The sequence below is a fragment of the Cryptotermes secundus genome, unplaced genomic scaffold (genome assembly GCF_002891405.2).
Source record: "Cryptotermes secundus unplaced genomic scaffold, Csec_1.0 scaffold1695, whole genome shotgun sequence".
NCBI lineage: Eukaryota > Metazoa > Arthropoda > Insecta > Blattodea > Kalotermitidae > Cryptotermes > Cryptotermes secundus.
In genome coordinates, this window is record NW_019725862.1 from 65,637 (window position 1) to 85,228 (window position 19,592).

The 19,592-nt window shown below is 36.2% G+C and overlaps 1 protein-coding gene across 3 annotated transcripts in view; it reads right to left on the reverse strand.

Moving 5' to 3' along the window:
* LOC111863822 (ankyrin-3) overlaps window positions 1–10,805 on the reverse strand; it is a 29,708-nt gene extending 18,903 nt beyond the window's left edge. Inside the window, exons 1-4 of one of the 3 annotated variants that reach the window (XM_023850548.2) lie at window positions 10,543–10,805; window positions 10,088–10,269; window positions 3,521–3,762; window positions 1,211–1,371 (exon numbers count right to left, since the gene is read on the reverse strand). In XM_023850548.2, the coding sequence (XP_023706316.1) occupies window positions 1,211–1,371; window positions 3,521–3,697 (338 nt within the window). In that variant the 5' untranslated portion in view covers window positions 3,698–3,762; window positions 10,088–10,269; window positions 10,543–10,805. Of the gene's footprint in view, window positions 1–1,210; window positions 1,372–3,520; window positions 3,777–10,087; window positions 10,270–10,379 lie in introns of those variants that run through there. The other 2 variants (XM_023850547.2, XM_023850549.1) reach the window with 2 other exon arrangements.
* Window positions 10,806–19,592: the final 8,787 nt, after the last annotated feature.

Below are 19,592 nucleotides of genomic sequence, written 5' to 3' on the forward strand. Positions count from 1 at the left end.
TCATCAGAGTCCGCACAAATAATTTCCGGACTGTTCATATTCGTAAAAGAAAAATCGTGTTTGTGGTGAATGCCTCCACTGATCCTGCTGATATTTTAGCCTTTGCCCATCAGTGACAAGGCTAATGACAGTGTTGTACTGGCCCACCAGAAAATCTGCTTAACATGGGTACAGAATTATATAAGGACTCAATATTCATTTCAAGTCCAAAGTCTGAACTTAAGGAAAGATTATGTTTTTCATCTGTACATAGAAAAGTTAGCAACCCAGACATGTTTGAGACCATACCTGAGAATAAGTGAACAGCCTATATAAAAGGGAGAACAATCTTAGTCAAAGTATGGGTAAAGTTAGAAGAGGGAAAACTAAGAATGCCAATAACAGTTCCATATCTGAAAAAGTGAATCACTCTGATTCTGACACAAGTGATGCTGAATGAAGATTATAATCTTCTGGGATGTGATGCTGTGTAGTTTGGCATTCAGGTACTGCTGAATGTTCCAAATAATCAACATCCATCAACATGAGTGGGACGGAGTAGCCCGTTCGATCACAATTCAAGAGAGGATGTGATGGCACAAAGAAAATTTCCAAAAATTAAATTAAAAACAAATAAAATATTGTTGCAGTAAAGACAACTGAACTTCTGGCTTATCAGAATTCAAATTCACATCTCTGAGACAACAATTTATCGAAAAATATATTTCTTCTGTTTTTCAGTGATGAAATATTTGAATTGAAACAGAACTAATATAAATGCTAAACAACAAATAAATATAACAGATAAGGTTCTTGAACTATCAGAAGTAATAGTTTGAAGTTAACTGTATTGTTAACTGTAAAACGTAAGTGAAGTGATAAAAGTCTCTGTTTCATGCATACAGATTTCTAGCGTATTTGTATTACAACAGAAGTATGAAGATTTACACTAAAAAAAACTAAAAGTAAGCATGGTACTTCAATTTCTAAACACTGGTTTATATATTCTGTATATATCTAGGACATAGAAGTCCACATATAAAAATTTCATGTTTATGTATGAGAAACTGATAAAAATAATATTTTTATTCTGGAATTTAAATACAGCTGCTGCTCTTCAACTCTCCAACACATGGTGTTGGCAAGTTTAAATAACCCTCTGTACTCATAGTGTTAAAATTAAAATAGAACATGTTAATTTTTTTAACATTAACACAAATTATTAACTCACCCTTTGAGGCTTGCAATATGTAGTGGTAAAGAGCATGCACCTCTGTTCACATCTGGATTACGGGACAGGATCCACCGAACCATCTCCACATTGTTAATTCCCACACATTTCTGGAGTAGGTTATAGCCTTCTTCATTATGGACTAACAGGATGTTTTCATTCTGCAGAAATAAAGCTGTGACATTACTGTTGTAACGATTATATATATAATTATTTCTCTAGGTAGTATGTTTTGCCTTGGTATGAGGCAATGCATGTTGTATACTGAAATCGCTGTGCACCACAAAGGTCAAATATGGAACAGCCACAAGACATATGTATACACATCTAATTAACAGCTCAAACTGGTGACCAATCAAGAACATCATGCCATGGTACCTGTAAGTTTCACCAGAAAAAGAGAGAAACTTCACACACAGAAACATTTACTGTGTTACATTTTTTCAAGCAGCTGTGATTTTTCAGTCAACATAAAAAGGCTGAAGAGATGTGTATATTAATTTTTGTCTTGACAAGCTGTATACGTGTAAACATTTGAGGAAACATTCATACACCAAACTACACAGTGTCATAAGCTACACAATGACTACAATTAGGCTAAATTGTCTTCTTCATGGCCAGGTCTGGTCAAGTGGGATTTGTGGTGGACAAAGTGGCGCTGGGGCAGGTTTTCTCCGAGTACTTCAGTTTCCCCTGTCAATCTTCATTCCACCAAATGCTCCACAATCACCCTCACCTATCATCTGGGTCTGGTACAATAGGCCAGAAGTGGCTGCAGTAAAAGGGACTTAGTCCCACCCCACTAGCAATAAAAAAAATACATGGACTTTACTATACGTTTAGTTAAAACACATTTTAAACAGCCTAACTAGTTTCATGGGTACCCCCAAATCTATCAGAATATTGTACAATACATCCCTCCTAACTGAATCATAGGTTTTCTTGAAGTCTACAGAGTCTCACTTACTCCCATTTTTTTTTTCAATATCTGACAAATGCAAAAGATCTGATTTGTAGTTTATCTGTTATGTCGAAAGCCACACTGATGATCCCCAATAATTTCATCTATATATGGACTTAACCTTGAGAGAAGAATATTGGATAAAATTTTGTATCAAGTTTATAGCAGTGATATCCCCCAATAATTACGAGTACTACAGTTGGTTTTATCACCTTATTTGTGAAATGGTACAATAATAGACTCCTTCCACTGATCAGGCAATTTTTCCTTATGCCAAATAGAAGTAATTAGCTTATGGATCTTAGAAATTTCGCTTAGTGGGGGGTGGCGTCCAACTGGGTCCACTCGGCACAGCAGCCACTGATGCAAAATGTTGTGGGAATCTGCAAGATCATTCTCATCTTTCACTAAGTTACTTCTAGGTTGGTAACCCCTTTTAAAGTCATTTATTCCTCTATACAGGTCCCTAATGTCTTGTTCTTACTGTTCATTGCAAGCTCATCAATTTTGTCTTTCAGATATTCCTTCTTTTTATTCCTGAAATACCTGCTGGTTTCACGTCTTATATTGTTCAGATTAACCCCACTCATTTTGCTTGGAACCTGTAACCACTGCAATTTGGCTTGTTCTCTTTGGTCTAATGATTTTGGGTATCCTTCATTGAACCATGGTTTATGCTTCTTCAGTTCATACTTGACTCTCTTTAGCAGAAATTTTTATATTCTCTCTAATAGTGTCCCAAGATTTCCACCTTAGTGTCTAAGTTTTCCAAAGCCATGAACCTATTCGAGATTTCAACATGATACTGCTGTTTACCCTCTACCTTGTTTAATTTCTTAAGATCAAACCTCTCCATATAAACTCTATGTGTTGTTTGCCAGTCTTTCGTTAACCTTTGCCACCGCCAGGTAGTGGCCAGTATCACAAACTGCTGTCCTGAAGGATCGGACATGAAGTATACTTGAATGCTATCTCCTATCTATCAAAATATGGTCAATTTGATTGTGCATCTTCCTATCAGATGTCCAAGTAAATTTATGGATGTTACAAGGTGGGAATATTTTACTTTTGGCAGTAAGATTTTTTTATGTGGCAAAGTTTACTACTCTAACTCCATTATCATTACTAATTTCATGCAAACTCTCATTCCCAATTGTTGGTTTGAAAATGTCTTCCCTACCTACTTTGGCATTGAAATCTCCTAACAAACTGTTCATATGGTACTTCGGGAATTTATCAAATACAAGTTCTAGTTCTTCGTGGAACCTGTTGTTTATATGATCAATTTAGGCTACAAAAAATAAAAAGGTTTTCATAAATTATGGTACAACACTTCTTACATGACTTACTTTCGGTATCTGTGACAGCAAACCTTCCAGCCTCTGAACAGTAACTCTAGGATTGGCCCGGAGAGCATCAAATATGATGCGCACTTTACTGCGGGTGTGTTCTGAGACACCACGATGATTACCAGCTGAGAGAAGTGCACTTCCTGATTGGAAGAAATTACTCAGCGCTCCACCCATGTTGACAGAGTGGCACACTTTCCCTCCTAGGGACTACAGAGCCACATGGTGCCTGGTATTTCTACCTGTGGGTTCACAATACCTGTTAATTTAAAATGCAATATATTACAATAAATCTGCCTCAGCGCCTATTATATCATATCAAACTGCTTCCTAACCTCCCAAATTGAAGTTCACACAATAATACATGATATCAATGAAATAAAAGTTGAGAAGTTAAGAGTTCGTGAGTCCAAAAAAAATATTAATTCCACACACAATAACACAAATTAATCTTCAGATCAGTAAAATAATATGTATTAATCTCTGAAAAAAATGCTGACCACACTCTAAAGCAGGAGTGGGTAATGATTATTTACTTGGGGGCTGAATGGCTATATTCTGAAGTGGCACCAGGTTAGACAGCCTTGCGATAAAACTCCTATACGTTTGATACCAGTTATTCACAGTGACTGAAGGACTATATTAGTAATTAGGACACAATATTCTAAACTCCGAATGGCTCATTTTAAGATTGACTAAATCGAACCTAGAGTGGGCCCCATGAAAATTACTCATACCCAGTTGCAGGAAAAATAAATGAAGTCGCCATACTAAGCCATTGACCGTAGTTTGTCTTCCATGCTCTGTGCATTAATGCTGTTTACAATACTGCCTGCTGATTAACTGGCTGACTACTTTGACTGTTCATATATCGTGCGCTCACTTTCTTCTCTTCCTTGAAGTCAGCGAAAAAATCTGAATGTCGGTCTGCAGTGGAAAAAGGCCAGACTATTTTCAGCATCCATACGCATTCTTCCACCTGAAATTACACCCTACGAAATTTTGCAATAGCAGCTCATGGCATCATAACACACAATATTTATTCGAAATTTTCTTTTTGCTTCATTAAAATATCTTGGGTTCATTTAACACTTCAAGTTGTGTCACTTTCATCTCATCTCTTGATGAAAATCAGGAAGTGAAGGCTCAAGCCTCTTCCAACTTCATAGCCATCTTCTAAATATGTAAGATTTGATGCTTTTAAATAGTTTTCCTACATATCTGTACCCTTCAATATAATATATCATACTGGCAAACACAGCAGAAGTGAAAATTATTCACATAGAAGCATCAATGTATGTAAGTAAAGGGGACAGAAATGGGCCCTCCTCCCAGCGAAATGAAAGAGGCATAAGGAAAAAAACCTTATAATCATGAAGTTCATTCAAATTAACTTACACCACATCAAAGCAGATATGGCAGTCCTATGCCAGCAGCTCGCTGAGGTAATGGCAGATATGGTGGCCCCTTATTCAGGAACCTCGGATTTACGGAGGCAAAATAGCTGGTATAAGTAACTGAGGGGAATCAATTTTTCTGTTGCACCCAATGGCAATGCAAGATCCTGTATTTATATCAGGAACCATACTAATGCTCTACCTTTGTTGGACCTGCTCTAGGAGACACAACAATGATGAGATGACATACAAAAGTGGAAAAAGCTGTGAGGAGCTTATCATCACCTCAGCATACCTTCCATGTGAGGAATGTCATCAACTATTGCTGCAGCAGGAAAGAGCAACTCATCACTGGGTGTGATGCCAATGCACACCACATATTATGGTGGAGCACTGGCACCAGTCCCAGAAGGGAAAGCTTCATAGAGTATCTGGTGTTTCTGAACCTGGATGTTCTTAATCAAGGTAACAAGCCTGCCTTTATAGTTTGCAACAGGAAGTTTACTGACTTAACACTAGCAAGCAATAAAATAACGAACCTGGTAACAGGCATATATCTGATGAGCCATCTTTTCAGACCGGTTATACGAGGGTGGTACTGAAAGTCATGAGCAACAATTTTTTGTAAAGTAACATGCTTTATTATTGACAAACCAAATACACCATCTCAATCTGCAGACCTTCCTTTATTTTTCCACATAATCATCACTTCTTTCTACACATTTCTCCCAGCATTCTGGGAGTTTGAAAATTCCCCTCCTGTAAAATTCTGTTCCAGCCATCCGAAGACACGGACGCACTGCTTTCTGAATTGCCTCCCTTGTCTCAAAACATTGTCCACACAGCTAATCCTTGTCTGTGGTTGAAACATACACTGACTAGTATCGACATTAATAACTGCACTACATTTTGTAACCGTACGCATCCTTCACGGAAAGTTTTATTTGTTTGTAAGTAACGGTTAAGTTTAGCTGTAGAAATGAGATGCCCCGGAGGGATCATGGTCCTCTGAACTGGCCTTTTGTTGCGAGGGACAGAAGGGAGGTTGGTGAGTCCATTGCATTCAAGGGGGAGTAGGTATACCTTCTTTCGTCCGTGCCTGTGGGGGTGGAGGACCTGTGGATCGAAGCTTCGAAAACGTTCGAGAAGGTGTGCAGACCGGAAGGGGTCCGTGTATTTGGTCATGAAAACCTCCCAGTGGAAAGTTCGAGATGGCTAAGAACGTCGTTTATGGAAGCAGCAGCGGGGGTAAGGAGTCAGTTAGTGAGTAGAAGCCGGGGAGTGAGGGAGTAGAAGCCAGGGAGTGAGGGTGTTCATGTGGAACCTGTGCTAGGGGGTTAACCGATCGAGCCCGCATCCAAAAAACGACGTAAGCGAGCCAACACCCATGTACCCCTGGGATATAAGACTCATTCCGCTGAATTTAGTCGAGGCATACACTGCGTGGAAGTAAAGTGTGTGGGGACGGGTGTAATTTATAACTAGAATGTTGTTCATTATTCTCCTAAATGACAAAACCTGCATTCCGCTTAAGTAGCTTAAGAATGATTTATTTTGTATATATACATTCTGTGATGACATATGGAATTATCTTCTGGGGCAATTCTTCATACATGACAAAACTTTTTATGATCAAAAAGAAAGTTATAAGGATTATGATGGGATTAAAGAAAAGAGATTCATGTAGAGACTCTTTCAAGGAAATGAAAATTCTGCCTTTGTGTTCTCAATACATATATTCCTTGATGCAACACACTATAAATAACATACATTTGTTTACAAGAAATATGGAGGTACATAATATAGGTACCAGACAGAAGGTTAACTTATTTCCACTGAGTACTTCACTTACTAAAGTTCAGAAGGATGCATATTATTCTGGTATAAAAATCTACAATCATCTGCCTAAAGAGCTGAAACAATTATCTAATAACCAGAAATCCTTTCAACGTTCCCTAAAAAGATTTTTACATGCTCTTTTTATGCATTAAATGAGTATTTTAATCACAAATGTACATAAATTTGAATGTATTAATGCCATATTTTAATATAGTTGGTATGGAAGATGTGAGGGGTTGCATTGTGGTTACTTGTGAATTATGTCTGTTAATCAGGATATTATCTTTTTGCCTCATATTGTTGTATGTGTTAGATAGTTAATGTGGGTGATCTTCATTCTGTGGCTTGTGTGACTTTGTGTATGTGTTTGGTGACTATTTCCACATCCTGGGTCTGTTGCCTGTATGGATGTTTATGGAAAGAAGGAAAGATAGGTGGTCATAAGTGTAAATTTGTAATGCATTTAATTCAGTTAATTGGGGTAATTTCAGTGGAACTGTATTAATTTTAAGTTTTTATAGTAATGTTCTTTTTAAATTATGTTTATTAATTATAACGGTAATAAGTTTTTTTGTCCTAATCTGTATGTTGGTTGACTAGTGTGTGTGATTTTGGTTGTGTGACTTATGTAATTTATTATATGTATACATCTATTATCAAAGGGACTATTTCCACATCCTAGGATTTTTGCCTGTATGGATATATGGAAAATAAAGGGAATGAATGAATACATACATACATACATAACCTTTATTTTCCATGTATATCCGTACAGGTATCAGACCTGGGATGTGGAAATAGTCATATCAGATACATACACAGCCACATAAATTACATAATGAAGATCACCTACATTAATTAATTAACATATACAATAATATGAAGTAAAAAGATAATATCTTGATTAACAGACATAATTTAAAAGTAACTACAATATAACTTGAATTAATATAACTTTTCACATCTCCTATACTAACTATATTAAAATACGGCATTAAAACATTAAAATTTATGTACATTTGTAATTAAAATACTCATTTAATGCATAAAAAGAGTTAGCATGTAAAAATCTTTTTAGGGACAGTCAAAGGATTTCTGGTTATTGGATAATTGTTTCAGCTCTTTGGGCAGATGATTGTAGATTTTTATACCCGAATAATAAGCACCCTTCTGAACTTTAGTAAGCGAAGTACTCGGTGGAAATAAGTTAACATTCTGTCTGGTACCAATATTATGTACCTCCGTATTTCTTGTAAACAAATGTATGTTATTTATAGTGTGTTGCATCAAGGAATATATGTATTGAGAACACAAAGGCAGAATTTTCATTTCCTTGAAAGAGTCTCTACATGAATCTCTTTTCTTTAATCCCATCATAATCCTTATAACTTTCTTTTGGATCATAAAAACTTTTGTCATGTATAAAGAATGCCCCAGAAGATAATTCCATATGTCATCACAGAATGTATATAAGCAAAATAAATCATTCTTAAGCTATTTAATGATATCATAGGCTTAACTGTTCTCATAATAAAGCAAGACAAACTCAATTTAGTAACAAGGTAATCAATATGATTCTTCCAACACAGCCTATTATTAATAATTAGGCCTAAAAAATTTGATACACTCTAAGTTAGTCAGTAAATTTTGATCAGTATTATTATGCATATTATGATCCTCATAGTTCATTAAAGTGAACTGGAGAGCGTGGGTTTTATGAATATTTAATTTTAACAGATTGGTTCTGAACCATGTATTAATATTGCAAAATATTCTGGTCATGGTTGATCTGTAGTCAGCGTATTCCGGATTAGTCACTATTATACTTGTATCGTCTGCATACAAGAATATGTTTGTTCCATTAATTGAAACCTTTGTTATATCATTTATATACAAGAGGAAAATAAGTGGGCCAAGAATTGAACCTTGGGGTACACCAAATTTTACTTCTGCCCAACTAGATGAGCTATTAATAGAACTGTTAGGGCCAAGGGTTACTCTCTGATATCTTCCATTCAGGTAAGATTTAATTAAGGCACCAAACTTGCCAATTATTCCATAAAGTTCTAATTTTTTTATAAGTATATCATAATTGACACAATCAAAGGCTTTGTGTAAGTCGCAAAATATTCCTCCAACAAACTGTTTATTATTCATTGCTTTTAGTATTTCCTCTACTAATTTGAAGGATGGTTTTTCTGTAGACGAATTAGGTCTAAAACCATATTGATTATTGTCCAATATATGATTACTGTCTATAGTTCATACAATTTATTATATATAACCCTTTCAAAAACCTTAGAAAAGGCTGACAATAATGAAATAGGCATATAGTTGGCTGGTTCACATTTATTACCACTTTTGAAAATTGGCTTAACCACAGCAAATTTCAATCTGTCTGGAAACGTTCCCTGGGCAAGGGATCGATTACAAATGTAAGTCAGTGGCGAATTTATACGACATACTTGCTTTTAAAATTCTTGTAGAAATTTCATCGTAACCATGTGAAGACTTAGTCTTCAAAGATTTGATTATCTTTCTAATCTCAGTAGTTGAGACATAATGCCATTTGATAGATTTAAAAGTAGATGTGTATCTGTTGCCTGGATAATATAATGGATTGCTATCGACAGGAGTTTTGTTATTGCTTAAATCATCTATAATTGTATGAGTTACCGAGATAAAAGTATTCGTTAAATACATCTGCAATGCATTTTTTATTCTGTATCATAATATTACTGACTTTCAACGATTGGGGTTCATCCTTCTGAGTTTTAGATCAAAGTTTCTTTTTTAATAATTGACCATGAACAGTATCACTTATGGCTGCACTCAATCATATCAGAGTTCTAATGTGTATATTAAAATGTGATATTTAATGTCTAAAAATGGCTGAAATTGATATACAGCAATTTCTAGCATAATCTCAACAAGAGTCACCAGAGATGTGTATGTCTACATCAATATTGAAATATCATAAAAACTATTAATTTACAGTGGTTTGGTGGTATAGCACAATCAACATGCAACTAAAATTGATGTTTATGGTTTAAATCCAAAAATGAAAAATGCAGTGGCACACTTAAAGCATTAAGATGCTCTGAAAAACATGAGAAATGAGATGGTACAGAACAGTGATGATTATGAAATATCCATAGAACATGTATGCTATCAGTTCACTTTAGGTAATGTGGAATAATAGAGACATTACTTCTTGTAATGGGAATAGTGAATATATTTTACGTATTGTAATTACATCCAGAGTACTCAACGAAAATGCGGCGACCATGATCATTTTAAAATTGCACCATACCTTTCACCACATACTTGCCTGAAATTCGCCAAATCCTGCACTTGGTGCAGTCTCTTCAGCAAAATAAAAATCGGTATCTTCTGCACGATTGCCTCCTTCTGCTGCAGTCTGAGCATGCATTGTCCCTCACTTTTGTTGTCAAGTCCAACACAACGGTGTATGATTTAGAACTTGTAAATCCCGGCGATGTAATTCATGTGCTGAAAATAAATTTAATGTCTCCATCCAACGTTTGAAATCTCTCGGTCACATATAGTCCTCTCATCTAAAGTTTAACTACATTGCACTTAACAAATGTTCTTATACCTACTTTCAGAAATGTTGTATCGTTAACTGCTTTGGGCCTGGGCTCGAATACAAAATTCTCAGTGGGGGATAATATGCACTCAAAATGAACACTTCAATTTAAAGTACACCCCATTTTAAACCATGAAGCGTTACAAACTACCACATAACCAATTTCCTTTATTTACCATGAATAAGCTTCTCTGAGCACCGTGAACCTAATCCAACACTTTACAACTGCCACTACTCCCCCATTTTCTACTTCTCCGTCGAACCTGCAAGTTGGCATAAACATAATAGAGGCAGCACCATACTCTTCGTGAAGCAGACGACAGAATATTACTTGATAATAAATTACTATTAATTCAATTTCAAACTAGTTTAAAACCAAAGCAACGCATATTTTCACATTTCGGCACACTTTATGTTCCTATATCATTTTATAAAACGGATGAATGTTTAATTATCTATTTTATCACCATCTAGTGTAAAGGTTATAAACTAATGAAATTCCTAATCAGCGCTATTTACAAATGCCCAAAGCCGACGACAAATCATGGCCATGACATTACAAGTGGGTTACGAACATTAACGATTTTGTGACAAACAAAAAAGACCTCAGTTCTCCGTTATAAATAAAACTTACGTCACAAGTTTTTTTCCGTCATATAAAATCATCACTCCCAAATCAAAGCTATCATCAACAATTAAATCTATGCGAGAATGATGGTCTTCATAGCAGTGATTATGAAGAGTGCTATATTCTAAGTTGCTACGTCATGTTGTCAGACAGATGTATACTGACGTTTCGGAATAATCTACTACTTTCATCTTCATGGTCATGGTGTGAAGCAAGTAGCAAGCAGACATATGCTGCTTGCTGGGCACATTCTTTGACCCTGATGATGGAGGACCAGTACCGGTAGGATATAGAGACTGGTAGAAATCATAGAGGGAAGCACAATGGACCAATACAGGTCTCAGTGCATGGGGAAACCCACCCTCTCCAATAACTAACTAACTAACTAACTAGGTATCATTTTAATACCTCTATTAGGGTTTTACTCAAGTCTTTGATAATTACTACATTTAAAACTACATTTAAAAATAAATATTTAGGACTGTACATGTGCTTCTACTATTGGCATGTGTGCGCACTTCCACCAGCAGGGTTTTAAATGCCTGACTGGCCAAATCGGGGTACTTTGGCCATGCGACCATACTCAACACTGGCCCGATCGGGCACTTTAGACGTAGGTTAAATAGAATTAATGATTCCATAATATTTATAGAATTTGGTGGCAAATATTGTTTATCGTGCCCATTAATTTAATTTGAAAATGTGGTTTTGAGAGAAACTAAATCAAACATATTAAATGAACGTATGTGGAATAATCAGTTACCTAGATGCCTCTGGTTGAGCATACATTTATGTAATTTTACATGCTCAAAAAATAAATGTAAGAACCGAAAATAGTTTTCCATTCTGTTGTCAAAGTCGCTAAAATAATGTATAGGCATATGATTAGAAGAGAAAACATCAATATCCTCATAAACAACTTCAAGGATCCCCTTAACCTGTTTTGGCTGTGCTTCAATGTGGCCTTCCAGTGCTTTTGTTTCCAATGGAAAAATAACGTTGAAATCTTTCCAGTATTCAGCAGTTAACAGTCTTCTGCAAATGTCATTCCCTATTTTCTCTACGTTCATATACAGTGGATGCTTCAGGAGAAGCAGATTAATTGATAATAACAGATGAAACAAGAATGTAATCGAAGAAAGCAGTCTTCTGGGATTTGGCACCGTGTATATGTGGTGTTAACCGACGTTTCGGAGGAACGTATCGCCTCCATCTTCAGGGGGCAAGAAAAAATATAAGAAATCTGCAATACGTTCCTCCGAAACGTCGGTTAACACCACATATACACGGTGCCAAATCCCAGAAGACTGCTTTCTTCNGCTGGATGCGTCTGTGGCTGCCAGATAGCGAAGTGGTGTAACACGTGTTCGTCACATTCTCGTTTCGCTCAAGATGACAGAATGCTTGGAGCAGCGATACTGCATGAAGTTTTGTCAGAAACTTGGGGATAGCCAAGTGGAAACAATTCGCAAAATTCAGCAGGCTTTCAGCGATGATGCAATGGGGGCCACTCAAATTAAAGAGTGGTTCAACCACTTTAAACATGGTCGTATGTTGGCGGACAGTGAGCAGTGTTCTGGGAGATCATCAATGAGCCGAAATGCTGATGTCATTGAAAAAGTGTGGACACTGATCATGGAGGACTGTCCTTTGGCCATGCATGAAGTTGCTGATGAGGTTGGGATCACCAGAGGTTATGCAAACACAATTTTAACTGAGGATATGGGCATGTGAAGAGTGGCGGCAAAATTTGTGCCCAAGCTGCTTTCACTGGAGCAGCAATAACTCTGTCTTGAGGTCACACAGGACATGCTGGAGTGCACCAACAGGGATCCTGAGTTCCTGAAGACTGTGATCACTGGTGACGAGTCATGGGTATACGGATATGACCTGGAAACCAAGGTCCAGGCATCACAATGGAAGCATCCAACATCCCTGAGGCCCAAAAGAGCGCGACAGGTTCAGAGCAATGTGAAGGTGATAGTGACTGTCTTTTTTTTTCGATTACCAGGGTGTTGTGCATCATGAGTACGCACCACTAGGCCAGACTCTCAATAAGGAGTACTACCAAGAAGGCCTCCGCCATCTTTGTGATGCAGTTCAGCGCAAGAGACCAGAGCTGTGGGACACACGCAACTGGCAGCTGCATCATGACAATGCTCCAGCTCATTCATCACACCTGATTCAGGGTTTCCTGGCCAAGCACAGTATTCCGCAGGTTCGCCAGGCTCCCTACTCTCCTGACATGGCTCCTTGTGATTTCTGGCTGTTCCCGAGATTGAAGACACCGCTAAAAAGGATGCCGTTTTGACAGCCGTGAGGACATCATACAGAACGCGACGGTGCAGCTGCACGCCATTCCAAAAGAAGCCTTTCAGAATTGCTTCCAGCAATGGAAGGACCACTGGGCTAAGTGTGTGGAGTTACAAGGGGCCTACTTTGAAGGTGATTAGGTATTGTAACCACCCAGATACAGAACTTTTTTTTCCTGGCCCAAGGTCAGATACTTTTTGGACAGAGTAGTAAAACTGATACTGTCATAATATTTCTGGAAATCCATACACACCATTAAAAACTAATAAAGAAAACATTAGAACCAAGAATTAAAAAAAATTATTTTAAAGTTCACTGTCTATTGTATATTCCGAGGTCAATAACAAAACGTTCATGTTCATATAAGAGCTCAAGAAGAAATGAGGATCTTACATAATCACATCCATTGCACATGCATCAAGGCCACAATAAGGCAAATAAAAAGTGACAACAAAAACCAAAGTTCTGATTACATTACTTGTCATTTCCTCTGTGTATTGTTATAGGTATGTCTGGACTTAATAAAAGTGATAGCATTATCCTTGATTACAATACATGATGTCCATCATTGTATGAGTACTTTGTTAATGGATGTGAGATTCTGACATTGGTGACTATGAAGAGTATATCTTCTGGGTTGTAATGCTGTGTAATTCAGCAAAAGTCCACCAGTGTTTCAAAGAACTTGCTGCCTGTTTATTGCTGGTATCCTGCTTGGCCTGTTGTTTGGTCTTGAACATGGAAGTGATACGTTCCTCAAAATGTTGCTGGAATTTTACCAAATTCCATGGCTTTACAACCATGAATATTGTACTTTTCATCTACTCTGTTATTTAATAACATAGTATTTTTAAAATTCAGTTAAAAATATCTATGGTACAGGCATGCCATGTTTAAACACAGCTCCAACATGTTCATCCAAAAGTTAATGTTATAATTTTTACAGATAAACAGGTAGTCAAGTGCTATACACTCTTGTCAGAACCTTTCAGAATCAGTAGCTTTTGTACATTGTTGCAAAGTCAGAAAAGAGTTACTGAAATATTTTGATCTTTAAAATGAAGAATATGTACCAAGAAGTAATGAAAATGATATTAAAAAGTTACAAATTATAAGCAAACATGACAGTCAACATTGAAACAGCAAAATTAAGGCCATTCAATGCAGGATGGAATTTAACAAACCATTTGCACTGGAATTTTACAGTAATGTAACTGAAAATTTTATAACATTAGGGGAAGATTACCACATACAGCATCTGACAGCAGTGATGGATAGCAAGCCCAGAAGATACAGGTGACTCATCTGAAGGATTTTAAGGGATCAGAGGCATTAAAGTTATACAAAACTTACCATGAGTGAATATATATAAGAAATAGCTTTAGTCAAATAGAAGACCTTCAGTAGCACTGTTTGCCTAAGAAGACTAAAATCATTTAAATTTATGAGTTTTAAGAGCCATTTTATCAGCGTTTACTGATTTTAAATACTTGGAACATGCATTACTTTAAAATTGTGGCTTGGAATATTGAAGGAAAATAATACTACCTACTGTAGGTCAAAATGTGGAAGAGTCATAAACCCTCCTAAAAGGGTGAACAAATCAACTGCATTAAAATTGTAAACATGACAGTAATAACGACATTAACAGCTACATTTTTATATATGAATTATAGCCATAATTAAAACATATGAGAAGACTTAAAAAGTATTGTAGAGAAGTACTAATGACTAGCAACATGAACTCAATATTCTGGAAATCAAATTGACGTGTGTAGGTTAACAAAGATTTTATACATACATACAATTGGAAAGACAGGTGTTTTAAATTTTAAACTACGGGCAGTGTAGCAGTTACGTAAGAATATACACCTGATGATGGCCATTTAGGGCCGAAACATGTAGTGTAGAGGAAGGAAAGAAGAAAGAACTACAATTAAATTGTTGCACTTAAGACAGAGTTTGTATCATATATTGTGTGAGTGTAACAGGATGCTTAAATATAATATTGTAAACATGAACTCGGATTACTAACCGACTGTTCACCAGGTGGTCTGCACTGGGGCAGAAAAACACTAATCATTTGATTCTGCCCACTGTTCCCAACATAGACAAGACTGGGACAGGAGATACCTTTGTGTACGAATATAGTGTGCAAACCTAACACTCATCATATCAACGCCGAATAATGGAGACATATGCAGTCTCTGAAGCATCAGACACCAACTCCACAATGACAAGGCTGATCAACCAAGAAAGCTTCGCTGTAGTTATATTTTTGTTTGTAATGATTACTTATAAATATAAGTTATTTTGTTATAGATGAACAGGCATGCCTCGTTCATTTTTTCACCCTCAAGTTATTAATACAGTTGTCAACATATGACGACTACTAAAGTAAAGAATATGTACTAAATCAGAATAAAATAAATGCTGAGAAATTATAAATAGAACATATTATATTGGATTTTGGGTTATCACAGTGGTGGCTATGAAGGGTACCACTATCTCCCATATTGACCTTCACCATATTACATAGCATGATATTCCAGAAGACAAGACTATTCAGAAAATACTATATTTATGCTTCAGATGAAAAGATTACCACCAGAGTTGGCAGACAGAATACATGTGAAGCCATTTAGTATCATTCAGATCACAATCATATCTGTGGTCTTCACAGTACGGTGGGTTATGTTCAAGGCGATGTGACAACACTATCCCACTTTATATCAATTGAAATTACATCTCCAAAAATTTTAAAATGCTTCTTTGTGTAGTAAACAACTCTTAGCCTTATTAAAAATAGTAAAATTTAAACACTATGAGCACAGGTTATAGTGCATGCTGCCTTTTGACAGAATTTAATTCAAAGTGGTCGTGGTTTACTTGTTGGGTACAGTAAGATTAACATCTATACAGTCACAAAATGGAAGTTCTCATACAGAAAGATCAAAGGCAAGAGTAAGATTACAGATTTCAGTTTTTCCATGAAACCTCATTTATTTCAGGATGAATCTCATCACTTGCATTAAGATAACTCACATCTGAATTGAGCATAGACAATAGCAAAAAGTAACGTTGTACAGGGACAGAATAAACTGAACATAAAACATATGTAGGTAAGTGCAATACCTTGACCTGTCTGAGTTAAATTACTGATTGCCTGTTTATTTATTTATTAAAATAAAAGAGGAGCTTTATCTGATCCAAAACTGTTAACACTTTTGTAAGCCATAAAAGACCGTATTCTGGAATCATACTGCCATAGCAGCAAATAAAACAGAAGTCAGCTTACAAAGATAATTTTATTGATTACAAATTTAATAAAGCTACTTACAAAACATTGTAAAAACATTTGTTCAAAAAGTCTCCTTAGTACATATAAACTCTAAAATTACACAAAAAAAAACATTCTTACCATACAAGCAACAAAAAATACTTTCCTTTTAATACAAAATCTATACAGTCATGCCTACTTTGAAAGATGACTTCACCATATAATTAAATTCTGTTAACAACTGATAAATGCATAACAGTTTATTTTAATGGGACATGCAACAATTAGTTTCTGCGATTTGATGTTAAAATTTACCTGGTGGAATGACAATATTAACACTTTACATTCACAAGCAGGCCACTGCAGAATTATGTAAACTGCCCCTTTACTTATCATCATGAGTGCCAGAATTTCAAACATCAGTAGGCATAAACATGATGAACATGAAGAGATAATTATAATATTCCAAAGCACCTAAACATCATCCAAGATTCACTGCTACTTCCTGACTAGGCAAGTCGAGTAGTACAAGGTTTTTCAATAAATAAGGAAACACAAACTTTTATATCAATTTTTGTCCTGTAAACATATGCTTAACTAGCACCATCAATGCTTGCTCATACACAAACATCATTGGTTACAGAGATTCCGCACACAAGCAACATCTTATCAAAGTGCGACCATAAGAAGGTATTTGAATGAATGAACTAAATTACCTTTGGAAACTATAAACACAAAGGACCAATGGCAGATTCTTATAGTGAGGGTGATCAAATCATTGAGGATGAGATGGGCAGGCCATGGAACCTGAGACATTCATACAAAATTTTGGTTGAAGAATCAGTAGGGAATAGACCATCTGGAAGACCTGGGTGTAGACAGGATTATAATATTAAAATGGATCTTAAACAAACAGGGTGGGTATAGGTGTGGATTGCATTCATCTGGCTCAGCATAGGGACCGATGGCAAACTCCTGTGAATTTAGTAAAGAAACTTCAGGTTCTATGAAAGGAGGGGAATTTTTCAACTACATGAGACATGGTTATTAGTTACTCCATGTAGTTACATTTTTAAAAAGAATTGTAGAAAATATGCACATAATACGAGACTTAAAAATTACAATTGTGGCACACCAATACAAAAGTCTTTCATTCCAAGTTATACAAAGACATAATATTAAACAGTGATAATAAGTGGCAAAATAATACAAAAGAAATATCTTGGGATGAAAGGTTACTGTGATTTGACAAAGCAGTAAGTGTTTTCTAATCAATAAGCATAGCTGTCATTAAGACTAATATACACCATTTGTTTTCCTGTACACACAGACTTGGATATTTGTCTGTATCATCTGATCATTTTATAAATGTAGTCTTTAAAAACTACTGATTTATACCACGGGCCAAGTTTAGTCATGCACATATTTCTTATTTAACATACTTACCCATACAGAAATATCTGAAACACATTTGTCTTAAACATGGTCCACCCTCACACAATAACCAGTCTAGCATGTGTTATTTAATGTTGTTTTCAGCACCAATGCTACATAACATAGGAGAGTAGGATGACTGATAAATTGGGAAGGATCTGGAAGGAAGTGGTCTTACCCTAAATGAGGTACTATCCTGACATTTTCTGGCGAGACTCAGGAACTCTACCACAATCAACATGTGATTCAGCCTATATTCAATCCAAACACCTCCCACACATAAAATTAAAAAATCATCTCTTGCATGAAAAATTACAGATCCTGAAGGACAATTTGAAATCAAGATATCAGTGAACATGGTATGAACTTACAACATTCTGAAGAGACAGCCTGACAGTATAAATACAATAATGACAGCCAAGATTATCTTTTTTTGGCAAAGATCAAATGTGTATCACTGACTCAAACACTACCATTTATTGTTGCCATCTTACAGTTCTACCATTCCTGAGATTTGGCTTTTTTGCCCTGGGAACAACATCCCTCAAACTGACAAATGCTGCATTGCTTAGACTAACAGAGCAGGTCATTTTAGAAACAAAACAAGTCACTTTTTTATTGATCCTGAGTTACTGGAAATGTCATGTTTTTTTTTTTGCACAAGCCTGTCATATTGTATATAAACAATATGAGTCACTTTATTTCCCTGTGTGGTGGTAGGCTTGAAATATTTCATGTTGCTTGCACTCATATGATGTTTTTACAATGAAAGTGGTTTCTAGAGCACACTAAGGTCAAACTACCACCTGCAGGATAAAATAGCTCATCACTGTTATTGTCATTTAAAATAAAAGTAGTACACTGTATCTGGAGATGTCTGACACAAGTAGTTCTGATGGCGGCAAAAACCAAATAAAGGAGTTCAGAATGATGGCACATGTAAATATTGTGATTATCAAAGCCATGTGCAAGGTAAGGAATAAATCAACTACAAAGGTCCAAGTGTGGAAGCAAAGAAGGCAGGAACAAACTGCTCATGTTGGAAGCATCATTTTGACAGCACTGATGAAGCATGCCAAGCTCATATTTTAAAGTTATTAGTTTCGAATAAAAGTCTATTAAATCTTACCTAAAACAATCAGCATAAATCTTCAAGAACATGAAATTCACAGGTGATGGGGAGACACCCATACATGATAACATTTCCAAACTAAATAATATATATATATTCGGACTGAAGAGAGATGAAGTGACACGAGGCTGGAGAAAACTGCATAATGAGGAGCTTCATAACTTCTACGCTTATCCAAGTATAATTAGAATGATCACGTCAAGGAGGATGCGGTGGGCAGGGCATGTAGCATGAATGGGGAAGAAGAGGAATGCATATAGGAAATTGGTGGGAAAGCCAGAAGGAATAAGACCACTGGGAAGACCAAGGCGTAGGTGGGTGGACAACATTAAAATGGATCTTAGAGATACAGGATGGTATGGATTCGATTGATCTGGCTCAGGATAGGGACCAGTGGAGGGCTTTTGTAAACATGGTAATGAACCTTCAGGTTCCATAT